The sequence below is a fragment of the Cryptotermes secundus genome, unplaced genomic scaffold, assembly GCF_002891405.2.
Source record: "Cryptotermes secundus unplaced genomic scaffold, Csec_1.0 scaffold2419, whole genome shotgun sequence".
Classification (NCBI taxonomy): domain Eukaryota; kingdom Metazoa; phylum Arthropoda; class Insecta; order Blattodea; family Kalotermitidae; genus Cryptotermes; species Cryptotermes secundus.
This window is the reverse complement of record NW_019736438.1, coordinates 78,529-92,497: the sequence shown is the minus strand read 5'-3', so window position 1 is coordinate 92,497 and position 13,969 is coordinate 78,529. Positions and strand designations below refer to the sequence as shown.

The following is a 13,969-nucleotide window of genomic DNA, read 5'->3' as shown; positions in this document are numbered from 1 at the left end:
AGTACTGCTTCAGGAGCACGAACTGGTCTGTCGCTCGCGCCTTGGGGACTGCACTGCAGTTGCTGAAATCCGAACCCGCGGGACGGGACAAATTTGTGTTGTGTTTGTTCTAAAAATAGTAGTTTATGAAACAAGAATATCGGCCGAATTAAAACAAAACATTATACTGCGACATATAGACCCATTGCTGTGTAAACCGGCAACAGTACAACAGCCGTTGCTAGGGAGCAGCTCTCCGGATATGTTGTTTCCCCGTCAACAAGAGAACACGCAATAATGGAATAGACGTTTTCTGTGCGTTCCTTTCGTGGGCTATATAACAAAGACTAGTGGGGGAGGGGTCGAATACCTCCACCGTGACCCTGCGAGTCATAGGTGGCGACGAAAAGGGAAGTGTCAGATCTGAGACAGCAAAATATGGTCGCGAGACCCAAGCGACTCAGACCCGAGAAAGACTGCGTTGGCAAGGGTCAGCAGTATGTACAAGAGGCAGACCCATCCTCTCGTCAGAGAGGGCGCCCCATAAAAACAAGACCGTAACTGTCAAACAGTAATAAATATCTGGTTCGACACCAAGGCTTACTGACTGACTGACCGTCAGTCGCAATGTGACTTCGACTGTTTTGCAAAAAAAAAATCTCTGGTCGTGAGCCTTAAGGCGCTTGGCGCCAAGACGACCTGATTGGTGGTAAACCGGCAGTCGTGAAGTAACTCTGACTCTGAAATCTAGCCCCTAACCTAATCACTACCCAAAACCTGCGGTTACCAGCGTCTATTCCATGAGTGACGTCGGCCAGAGCTTAAAGCTAACTCAGTCCCATCTGTTAGTGGGGTTAAGAAAGCAAGGGGAACTGGCAGAAGCTATGAACCGTTTGTTTCACCAGCGAGTGCAGAGTGCACGCACAGTAATCACCGAACAGAGGCTGGTAGAGGACATTTCTGCACACCCGGTCCGATCCGTGCCGAGTCCTGCTACTGAATATAAATATATTAATTTTACTCCAGTGTCGCACAGTTGGTCCGACTCCAGTTACAAGAAAAACTGGTCATGTAGATTAGCATCTATATGTATGATAATTGGCGCGCTCTCGCGGATGGCCCAGATCGGGTAACGAATGTGGGTGCAGTTTATGCACTTACGAAACTAACCCCTCCCCCAAACTTAATGTAATCAAATTTGCGCTTGTTTATAGCGTATTAGATACTATCTTATTGATACAGGAAGACGTTAAGAATGGTAACTCCCCCTCCTTAATTAAGTACCACCCCGCGTAAACGTAATGGGGCTTGTCGGTGTGGCTCCATGCATTCTTAGGTTCCGCACCACTTCGATATCAATAGCCAGCCTCACGCTGCAGCCTCTGCATCGCACTTTATTTATGGGGCTATTCCACGGCGTTGGCACTAACTTCGCCGATAAATGACGGTCGCTTGGTCGTTGTAGTTCGCTTGCGGACTACAAGCCACGGAGTTTGTTTTTTCAACGATACTGGCAGTAGGTCCAGACTATATCCTGTCGGATTATAGGACGATTAGTGAATAATGAATTGGAAAGGATATGGAAGGAAGCGGTCGTGGCCAAATTCAAGATACCTTCGCGACCGTTACGTAGAAGGAATGAGAAAAACCACAAAAATTCTCAGTAACGGTAGCCGTTGAAGGATTCATCTTGTGGAGCCCTAGAGTTCCAGACTTCGCGTGGTGTTCGACAGTTTGGCTAAACGAATACTGGATCTTCAAATAGGTCGCAGCGCTCTCCAACACCTTTTCACGATTACCTTCCCGTCTCGTTAACTCTCGAAGCAAAGCAATGGCTGTAAGTACCGCCTGGTTTAACACCAGGAGAATTTCGCGGTCCCCCCACAGTGTATTTATGCATTTATATGATTCTCGAAATTAAATAGCGATTATTTTACCTATACTCCGTCTGCTGTGCGAACCAGGATATAGTGACGTAGACCGTTACGTCATCATTAGGAAGTTACAAGGTTCTTTTCCATAATAGTTCTTGTATTTATAAATCCATGGGATGTTCAAACAAATTGATACAACTGTAAGGTCACATTGAAAGGATGAAAGTAAAGGTAAAGTAAGGTACAATTATCCCTGTGCTTAACTAATGAAGCACTACGTCATGAATACGTATGGAAGCATGGATGTATGGATCCACATATTCTTGGAGGTGAGTGGTCAGCTTGACGCCCCGGCCGCTTTACTCCCTTGGAAAGAGCCCACGTTACCCATTGGGTAGGAGTCTGGGTTGGGCCCAGAACCGGTCTGGACGACGTGAAAAGGAGACAAATCTTGCCCCTACCGGGACTCGAATTCCGACCCTGCGGTCGTTCAACCTATAGCCAGTCGCTATCCCGGCTCGCTTCTAAAGGATGAAGAACATATAATCTTTATTATAAAACTCCGGTTTATACTTCGCAGAAAACATACCGCATCTCCCTTACGAAAAATAAGAAAGTTAGGAAACGTAAGGAAAACGTGTCAGTTCTTGACCGTTCGGTCAGCTTTATTTACGGAATTTTCCACTTACGGGAAAGTGTGTTGGGCTTGAAACGTTTGTGTTCTTTTCCTCTAAACATTTCTCTCTCCGATAGATCTGTAACGAAGTACACACAGAACCACATACTCGCAAGTCTTCGTGTAGTGTCTGTCTCTCGTCCGATTTTATTTATATGTAGAACATGTCTTCAGCCTTAACTGACATTCTGAAATTATCAAGTTTAATTAAACTACGTATGTTAATCGGTTCTCATCCTGTTACTTTTTAGTTGGTTATTTAACAACGCTCTTATTATCGGGAGTATACGTGTAGCATCAATGATAGGTTAATTAATGAACCGGGAGCAGAAGGCGAAATGAGAATTGGCAGTAGAAATGAGGTACTCATAGAAAACCTGCCTCAGTGACGCTTTGTTCACCACAAATACCACGTGACCTAACTCTGTTACAGACAGACAGACATGGCGAAACTAACGGAGGCATTTTTGCAGCTTTCAGTCGCGAACGCGTCACAAGAAGTAACTTTTTTTAAGTTCGTTTTCTGAACAGCCCCGTCACGAAAGCAGAGTTTTCCTGCAGAGACATGGCAAGGCTGGCCCTGCAGTCCCCGATCTCCGCCTTTGGACGTCAGATTCCTTTCTGCCACGCCTCACGTTTCGTCTTTGTTACAATTTGTTCACATTCACCTGTTCTGACAGCGTCTAACCCCAGTTCGATACCTTTTCTTTTATATACTTTTCAATTGCCGGTTTTAAGAATGTATTCGCCCATCCGAATTTGGGTCATGTGACTGCGCACGACAACAGTAATGCAAATCATTGAGGTGGGATTGCGGTGGTTATCAGTGTTGTTTCTCCTGTCGCGTCTGACCGCAAATGCTTGTTGTCTTCGATATCTGAACACCACGGTTGTTGGAAAACAGGCGGCAGTCCACTGACAGTTTATACTCAGTCACTCCAAGTAAATTATATCTTAAAATCGGCCTCGGTTCATAATTAGGCGGTATTCTCATAGTGTAATGTACTTGCTTACGACACAGCGACACAGGAACATATGTACCAGATCTCACGGCGTCATGCGGAAGACAACAGTGTGAATCATCACGACCGTGTGAAGACATGTGAATATAGTCTGTCCAGTTTCATGTTATCAAGAAACCCCATGGAGCATGAACCTTCTTGAGAACCTGTTAGTCGCTAACTTAGTTTAAGAAATTTTTCGCCTTTTATGGAATCCTAAATTGCACACACACATAACCGTCATCTCTTTTACACCGTGGCCCCCAAGTGGTGTTCTGGCACTCAGTATTCTTTAGAATCATCCCCATACGTGCTACACTCTCCGCCCATTTCAGCCGTCTTGGAGCAATATCCGTCTTAATGTCAGAAAGAATTTTTTATAAAATTGTGAAGCCGCTGTCCGTTCATCCGGAGAAGTTTCTGACAGGTGTGTTTTCTATGGGTGTCCGCAGCGAATGACGACGGAGCAGGCCATTATTATAGACGGAATATGCAGTCGGGAGTCGATTCACTGACCTCTTTGTGGACCCGCCGGCAGTCGCATAGCCCTTTAAGCATAACAACATCTTAAGAATCGACTCTTTAAGGCTGACCTGAAACGTTAAAAATCACCAATCAGACGGACGAATAAATGTTGGACGGCGGGAAGAGTGTCCTTGAGACGGAACGGGGCTAATTGAAGTCTACCTTGAACCGAGTGGTGATAATGGAGTCGCATTAGATCACCGCATCAGAAGAATATTTTAATTTTAACGCAATCTGAATTCCATAAATAAAGACTTTATTAGATTTTACGTTTATACAGCCTTACCGAGTTCTGGCTTATAGGCTATAACCATGTGTAGTCCTGTGAAAGCAAACCGGCGTTTCGGAACAACATATCGCCTCCATCTTCAGGGTTGAAGAGTAAGCAACGTAAGATACCAGCATTAAGCAAGCAGAACTTCAAGCTGATTTCTCGTTTGGATTATTCCCTCAACCTGAAGATGGAGGCAGCATCTTGCTCAAAAACGTCAGTTAACTTTCACCGGGCTACACAACGTTGTGTCCCAGAAGATGTAACTCTCAACATACTTTTTTTTCGGATGTAAGGTTCACTGTTGAATATGAAAATTCGAAAAAGTGGAGTTTTACCTCCATTTCCCAACTCGTCTTCATAGCTTGGCGCTTAAGTAATTAAGCTTTTCGGTTTGCTTATGACGTCGCTTCCATGTAATTAGCTCGAGAATCTTGAAACAAAGACAAGAAGTGCACAGATGGTGGAATGTGTGCCTAGCCAATGCGTGCAGAGAAGTGCGTAGTGTTCCTGTAAACCTGCCCTAACAAGTATTATTTTAGTTGATTTTCATGAGGTGCGGTCCGGTCTAGAAAACCGAGATTAACGGCCATGGGGACCCGTTGCGCTGACCACGCGACACACTCTATCTGCTAAAGTTGGCACTAACTTCGCCGACAAGCGGCGGTCCCTCGGTCGGTATAGTTCACTTGCAGACTCAAATCACGGAGTTTGTTTTGTTTGTTCATGAGGTGCGGTGAGACTGAGTCCAACTTCGTACGTCGGCCACTAACCGGCCTGTTGTACCAGACCCGGATGACAGATGATAATGAATGTGAAGCAGTCGGTGGAATGAGAATTGGCAGGGGAAACCGGAATACTCTGAGAAAATCCTCCCCAATGTCACTTTGTTCACACAATCCTACGTGACCTGACCTGAGCGCGAACCCAGGCCGCAGCGGTGGGAAGCCGGCGACTAACCGCCTGAGCTGTGGCAGTTATTCGTGAAATTCCCCAGTATCAAATGCCAAGAAAATGTGTCTCGTGGCCTCGATTGTGCCGTGGTGCAGACGAGCGGCAAAACCGAGCTAACTTAATGAACGTTCCGCATAATTGCGAAGACAGCAAAGAAAAATGAAATACACGTTATGTGACCAAGACATTTTCTTTTTCGTAATTTTCCCCGTTAACGGGAAAATCTTAATTCGATTTTTACGTTGTGAAGGTAAAGGTAAAGCTATCCTTGTTAACAGGCTGTGAAGGCCTATAGGGTTGTGAGACGTCGAGGCTCCCACATTTTCTAGACAGTCGGTTCACAGACGGCGGTGAGGTTGTCAACCCTACGCGCTGGCCGCCCTTTACCCCCATGAAGATTCCTGGTACTCATTTCTGTTAGATTTTGAGTCGACCTCAAGGCCATAATGCGGCTGGAATCGAAAAAAAATCCAATGACTTCTTCGGGAATCGAACCCGCGACCTTCCGATTTATAGCGGAGTGCCTCACCGACTACGCTACGGCATGGAAAAGGTATAGTTATCCCCTATGTCTAACTAATCAAGCACTGCGCCATGAAGGCGTATGGGGTGTGGATGTATATATCCACATTTTATTGACCTCTGCACTAGCTGGAGGTGAGTGGTCAGCTTCACGCCCCGGCCACTTTACCGCCGGGGGAAAACCCCTAGTACCCACTGGATAGGTTGGGTGGACCCCAGAGCCGGTCTGGACGACGTGGAGAAGAGAAAATTTCTGACCCTACCGGGACTCGAACTCCGACCCCTCGGTCGTCCAGCCCGTAGCCAGTCGCTATGCCGACCACGCTATCCCTGCTCCTGATTTTTATGTTGTATTATTCATAACCCGAGAAGCAATGGGACTGATGTAGGTCTTTGCATTAATTTGTGGAATCATCGTAATAGAGGGGGTACTTTTTGCAAGACAGATTCACATGTAGTGGTGACTTAGAACGCAACGTGTACAGATCCATAACTGAAGAAATACGTGAAGTGTGATGCCATGTAGTTTAGCAGATAGCAGGCAACGTTTCGGAGGAATCTGCTGCCACCATCCTCACCTCCACCCTGAAGATGTGGCAGCAGATTCCTCGAAACCTCAGCACATCTGCCTATCTGCACCAGGAGGACGTAGTCTTAATGTTCCCCATATCCCCATTTGTTACATGAAGTAAAATTGGTGCCGGAAGGGTGTTCAGAAGGTCGCTTCGGGTGGCTTGATGATGGCTAGGATGGGTGATACGAATGGATCAGTTCTGCAGAAACGAATCAGTAGTATTTTTGGAGAATTTTATTTATGTGAGTGTACAACATGGAGAACAATAAATAAGCACATGCGATGTACAAGAATAAATGCAGAGTGTAACATACGACTAACGAAATGAATGTAGATGTTAACCAATGATAGCCTTGGTGTGAATGGGCGCAGCGTATGCTGCGGGGGCGGCATATGCCACAGGAGCAGCTACCTTGGCTACGGGGGCGGTGAGTGGAGTCTTGTGCACCACTGCGTTGAATCCATTGACCGGGTCAGCGAGGTACTCAACGGTACGAACTGTTCCGTCGGGCTCCACCAGGCTGTAGCTGCCCTGGACGACGTCTCCGTCGCGACTCTCCTGTTGGCTCTTAACATCGCCGGTCAGAGCGTCCTGAATTTCATAAGAGTAGCTGTATTGAGGGTGGGGGTCGAAATCTGTGTCAACGGCCACGGGGGCGGCTACCTTGGCGACGGCGGGGGCAGCGTAAGCTAGGGGAGCGGCGTGTGCTGCATAGGCCAGAGGCGCGCCATGGGAGACGACGGTAGGGGCGCCAATGATTCCTGCGCGGGCAACGGCCACCAGGGCGACGAAGACGAAAATCTGTGGACAAAGAGGGACGTAAATAGCAGGTGTTTCGATACAGGTTGGGGACGCCTGTTTTAACGTGCTGTTCCGCCATCTGCCTTGGAGACTGACTGAGGAACGGTTCGTTGTGTGTACCTGAAGAACAGGCGGGAATGGGAAGCCCACCGAAACAGCAATAAATAACTAAAATATTGTGGTTGTTCGGAGTCTCGCAGCGGCTTCACACATCGTCTAATCTGTACGCAGTTGTCGTCTTTCGTTGAATTTCCCTGTTTCCAGCGGTGAACCTGACAAAACCCAAAGCTATTAGAGACTTACCCTTTATCCTTACCAATATGAACGGTAGCCACAGCTGTTAAATAAATATGTACGTATTACGGGTGGAGTTTTTGGGTGCGATTCGAAATCCTCAAACCACATTGATTTTTTTAATTACATGAGTTAACTTTAATTTAATTTAATTTATTTAATTTGAATGTTTTCCCTGTTTTAAATTGTATATTGATGCACCATACTCTGTTGGGCATGTTTGAAGGGTCATATTAAAAGGCACCCTTTAGCTCTTACGCTGTTAAATCTACAAAGTAAAGTTGTCCCTGTAACAGGACGCGGAGGTCCATAAAGTTCTGAGACGTCGAGGCTCCCACATTTTCTAGACAATCGGCTCATAGATGGAGGTGAGTCTGTCAGCCTTACGCGGCCGCCGATCGCCCTTTACCCCCAGAGAGATCCCTGGTACTCACATCTCCAGTTGATAAAGCAGTGAACCACGTATTGAACGCAGTTATTCAGTCAGGTAGGAGGGTCCGGCCTCCGGGACCCTTGTTCCTAATGTTAGTGCCCTGTATGTTTATTCATTGACCAGATTTCTCTTACACGCAGCTGAACTGCACTTACATGTAAGCAGGGTGGGGACGGCGTCAGACGAAAAAAGAACATTAAAGATATCGGTCAGATTTCCCTGCTCTTACTATAGCAATATATGGGGCAGACGCTTCCTTAATGTCAGCACTAGATGAGGGCGATTGTTCAGCTTCACGCACCGGCCACTTTACCCCTAGTGTAGATTGGATAAGAAACTGGGTGACCCTCGGAGGCGGTCTGGACACTAGTGAAGAAAGAAGTCTACCCCCGATTCCCGTATCATTCAGCTCATAACCTAGTCACTACACCTACTGAGCTATCCTGTTTACGGTTTATTTAACAACGCTCTCAGTAAATGACATATACACGGTATGTCCAGGATCCGTTAGGACTCATTTCTTTTTATCTTGCCCTGCAATGCCATCTGTTGGCGAGTTGTGGCTTTAAGGTTCTTGAAGTTTCAGCTGTGACAGTCTGTAATTTCAAAGCGCAAGCATCGCTACATCATGTGTTCTAACCTTGAATGTAACAGTACTGTTCTGACGCTCGTTGGAAAATGTCGGTTGAACAGAGAGGCAACATAAAATTTTGTTTCAAGTTAGGCAAAACAGCCGCAGAGGCGTACGAAATGATGAAAAGTGTGTACGGTAGTGATTGTTTGATTGGCTTGAACATTTTTAGATGGTATGGTGTATTTCGTGATGGCAGGGAGGATATTGAAGACGCTCCACGTGCATCAAAGCCAAGAACAAGTCGCACTGAAGAAAATATGAAAAAAGTGACGGAAATCCTTGCATCAGACAGATGTGTTTCTTCAAGACTCATCGAGGAGATTTTGGGAATACCAAAAAGTACTGTGCATCAAATTTTGACCGAAGATTTGGGAAAACGGAAGGTCTCTGCGCGGTTTGTACCGCACGCGCTGTCAGGCAATGAAAAACATGCCAGAGTGGAACACTGCAGAGACATGTTACTGTCGGGCCAGAGTGATACAAAATTTACAAAATCGATTGTTACTGTTGACGAGACATGGTGTCTTCAATATGAGCTTCTCACAAAGCGGCAGAGTGCAGCGTGGTTGAGTCCAAAGAAGCCGAAACCAAAGAAAGTGCGCATGCAAAAGAGTCGAATAAAGACAACGCTAACCGTTTTCTTCGATTCAGAAGGAATCATTCACAAGGAATTTCAGCCAGAATGTCAAACAGTGAACTCTGATTATTATCTCGGAGCTCTCAGCGGTTTGTGGGCGAGAATTCTTCGAATTTGACCTGGATATCCAGAGCAAGGTTCCTGGTCGCTCCTCGACGACAATGCCCCACCCTACAAATCGAAGATCGTTGTCTATTTTTTGGCCAGAAAATGGATCACAGTCCTTGATCATCCTCCGTATTCGCCAGAATTGGCTCCAGCAGATTTCTAGTTGTTCCCAAAAGTTAAGTTGGCGATGAAAGGAGACCGTCACGGCACCATCCAAGACACCCAAAGGAAATGTACCACAGTTTTAAATGCGTTTCCACAAAAGGAGTACAGTGACTATTTTCGGAAACTTTTCAATCGATTCCATCTATGTATTGATTCAGAAGGAGACTATTTTGAATAAAAAGAGCGAAATTTTTAAAAAATTCAAGTCTTGTATTTTTAATGAACACAGTCCTAACAGAACCTGGACACACTGTATAGCGTCGATTTATGGGCTGATTAGTGAAAGTATGACGCCGTAGCGTTGTTGGTTGAGGCACTATGCTACAAACCGGATGATCGCGGATTCGAGACCCGGTGAGATGGATTTTTTTAATTGACCTAGACCTTCCAGCCGCTCTATGGTCCTGGGATCGACTCAGCCTCTAACAGAAATGAGTACCAGGAACCTTCCTGGGGTAGAGGGAGGCCGGTGCATAATGCTGACAACCTCACCGCCGTCTGTGAACCGATTGTCTAGAAAATGTGTGAAACTCGACGGCTCACAAACCTGTGGGCCTTCGTGGCCTGTTACAGGGATAGCTTTACCTTTTTTTACGTATAAGGAAGTGGCCGTGACCTGATTTGCCGTACTATCCCCGTGCTTCAGGAGAAATCCAAGAAAAACCGAGAGAAACTTAAGCAGTCAAGATAGCGTACTGTATGTCCAGTTGAGTCTCATCTACCTGAACTCAAAAATACTACTACAAGGCTCCAAACTATGTATCGAACTTCTGATGACTGTGCTGCTTTCTGCAGCCGTTTGTCACTTCCAACCCCATTTGGTTTAAATATTCTCTTCAGGGCCCTGTTCACACTCTCTCAGTCCATGTTCTTCCCTTTATGTGAAAGACCAGATAGCATATCCATATAAAGCAACTGATGAATTGTGAAATAAATGTAAAGTTGATCCTGTGCTTAATTAATTAAGCGCGACGCCATGAAGACGGTTGTAGGAGTGGAGTTATAGCTCCACTATTCTTTACCTCGGCACTATATGGAGGTGAGCTGTCAGCCTCACGACCCGGCCTCTGTGCCTCCGGGTGAGAACCGCCGGTATTCGTTGGATAGGAGGCTGGGTGGGCCCCAGAGCCGGTCTGGACGCTGTGGTGTGGAGAAAAATAATCTTGCCCCTTCGAGGAATCGAACCGCTGCCGTGCCTCGTCGCTATACCGACTGAGCTGTCCCTACTATGTAGCCGAATTATAGTTTCGTATATTCTACAGTAGTTGTTCAGATAAGAAACGGGAGGACAGTAGAGTCTCTACTGAATGGTAACAAACATTTCACGGATTTAATTTGCTTTAATGTGCCTGTGGCATATTATTATATGCATAAAAATTATACGTAATAGAATTTGTCACAGAAATGTACTGGGAACGTTTTGGCCATAACAAAGGCAACATTGAAAATATTCAGTCAAGAAAAAAAGTTTAATATTTTGCAGTTTTGAAACCAAACATCAGGGCACGCGGCAGCGTAGTTGGTTGAGGCACTATGCTACAAACCGGAAGGTCTCTGGTTTGATTCCCGACGAGGTCATGGAATTTTTCAATTGACCTAATCTTTCCAGCCGCACTATGACCCTGGAGTCAACTGAGCCTCTAACAGAAATGAGTACCAGGAACCTTCCTGGGGGTAAAGGGCGGCCGGCGCGTAGGGCTGACCACCTTGCTGCCATCTGTGACCTGACTGTCTAGAAAATGTGGTAGCCTCGACGTCTCAGAGGCCTAAGGGCCTCCACCGCTTGTTACAAGGATCGCTTTACGTTTTTAAGACGTTTCTCCTTTTGTAAACCGAACATCGCGATCGTGAGGTTAGCATCACTACTTCGCATTCGGAAGATGTCAGGTTCAACTCAGAACCCTGTTACCGCTTATCCTGACTGAGGATATTCCTGGTTTTTCTCAGACCCTTAAGGCAAATTCCTGGATAGTGCATCAAATTAGGGTGTAACCGTTTCTTTCCACATCCTTTCCAATTCGTTATTCACTAATCATCATACCATTCACTCTCTCTAGTCTAAACTTTGCTAAGTTAACCGTAGATAAATACAATGTATGACCTGTACTCTTGTGTCTTTATGCAGTAAATGAAGTTGGTTGCTCGAGACCACGAGGTGTAAATGAGCCAAAAACTCAACATCAATAAATTATATATATTAATCTTTAAACACAGTGGTAACCATATGTACCACCTGTTTAAACCACTCGTAAGATCCGAACTCTGCCTTCACTGTGTAATATATTTTACATGTTTGTCAGAATGAACATCTTTTAATCGGTTGGTTTTTAGTGGAGACGTATTGTGTTTTCTCTAAAGTAGGTACTGGAGTTTTAAATATTATTTAGACACATTTCAGGCTTAAAGGTAAAGTTGTCCCTGTGCTTAACTAATTAAGCACTACACCATGAAGGCGTATAGGGGATTGAATGTGTAGATCCACATTTTCTTGACCTCGGCACTAGTTAGAGGTGAGTGGTCAGCTTCACGCCTCAGCTGCTTTACCCCCTGCAAAGGGCCTCCAGTACCTAGTTTCATATTTAAACGGATTGACTCTCGATTATTGAGAATGATTCTGGACAGGGTGATTTGTCCTTATGTTTCTACCGCACTCCCTCCTCCAGACAACACTGTACTTACCTTGAGAACCATGGTGATCCAGCAGGCTGAGTTCCAGTAATAAAGTTGGCAGTCACAGTGTGTTTATATATGTGACGGAAGTGTCGGCTGTGTGACGTAACAACTTGGATGTATTGTGAGACACCTTTCTCCCTTGGGAGGCAAAACTGGATGTCTCAAAATGGACCCCGCCTGGCAGGTGTGGGCCGGTGAAGCAATTGGACAGGTTCTCCGCTATCAATTGAACTATATCGCAGAGTTAAACAACCCCACTCAAGGTGACTTGGTCCACTGTATCAACTGCTCTGGTTTTGTAGCGTCCATTACTTGCGGTGAGTCTAATAGATGGCGGTGGAATCGAGTGTGGCCGATATTTTAATCCATTTTTATTTGGGGAGACTGAGGAAAACACTTAATTTTAATCCTTACAGCCGATGCTCACTCCCGAGATTCTAAATTGTGACTCCACCATATGAAGCAAAAGTCATGATCATTACCACACGATGTTCCCATAGTAACTTCAGAAGTAGAAAGACAGTACTTTCTTCTATCGCCTTTTTCTTAATTTAATTTTGCAATTTTACCTCCAGTAGGCCTGTCAGTCATATTTACGGCCTGATATAATACGCATTTATGTGTATATATTGTGGCATGTAGACCCGTTGCTTGGCAGCAATCGCGAGATAAGCAAATATACAACAGCAGTTACTGAGTAATGGCTCTACTGTGATATTTTTATGTTTTACATAAGCATTACTTATATCATATTTTACATTTTTGATTGTCTTTTAGGGATACCGTTTCCTTCATTGATCCTCAACCCCACTTGCTGCGGATTAGCGAGCGAGGGTTTACTGTAGTTCATAACTTAGAGGTACATGGAGCTGGCTATGTTAAGTATTGCAACGCCATTTTACAAAGGCTGGTTGTGTGTTGCAGGTGAGTACTGGCCCTGTCTGTCTGCCGAGATGCCGCTGGGTGAGTAGGTGCACTCTGCTTCCTGTGAGAGGTGGCTTCAGGTGAACCTTAGCGTTACGTTGCCCTAAGTATGCGTGCCTAGTCCCGATGTTTGCAGCTTTTCGGATTCTGACGCCCGTGTTTGAGGCTCTTCGTTTCTTTATGCGACGCCGTCAGTTGGACTATATGTAAGGCTGAATGGTATGATGTTCGGTGAACAGTAAATTGTAAGAAAGCCGTCGTGGTTTAGTCGAAGTCTGATCACGAAATTTGCTTGGAAGGACTGAGGAAAACCGAAGGAAAGAAACTTCAGTCAGGATATCCGGTGTTACGGTCGGGTTTCAAACCGAGCTACCTTCAGAATGCAAGTTTACCGCGTTACCGCAAGGCTGATCAGTTCGGGTTTGAGGCTTCTGTTACTGTAACATTTGGTATTCTTGTAAATCAGTGTTCTGCAAACTTTTTCTACTCGCGGCACACCATGAAGTATCCATGACTCAACACGGCACACCAAAATGTTATTCCCTTCAAAAACGCATTATATCAGACAATTAATATAAATACATAACGTGATCAACTTATTGCTATAATATTATTATATTGTTATTTTATTATCATTAAACAGAAATCGACCCATGCATTTATTAACAATTAATGAACTTCAATTCACTGTAGAGTGTAGAAAATACACTTCTATTGCTATTAAAGTAAATACAGTAATTCTACTCATACACTCAGTGTGATACTTGCGCCTGCGTAGCTGCACACAGGCGACTGATCCGTGGTGGAATCGTTGACAACGCAAGTCTCCATGGTTTATGCTGACCGTCTTACAGTGTATACACTTTTTTACGTTACTCTTCACTTCCACACTACGTGTTTCAGCCCTAATGTGCCATCTTCAG

The 13,969-nt window shown here is 45.2% G+C and overlaps 1 protein-coding gene across 1 annotated transcript in view; it reads left to right on the top strand.

The window, feature by feature from the left end:
• The window catches only part of LOC111869976 (neurobeachin-like protein 1), a 166,675-nt gene extending 153,570 nt beyond the window's left edge, over window positions 1-13,105 (top strand). The window contains exon 37 of the mRNA XM_033753628.1: window positions 13,047-13,105. Coding sequence (XP_033609519.1) covers window positions 13,047-13,050 — 4 coding nt within the window. The 3' untranslated portion in view covers window positions 13,051-13,105. The remainder of the gene's footprint in view (window positions 1-13,046) is intronic.
• Window positions 13,106-13,969: the final 864 nt, after the last annotated feature.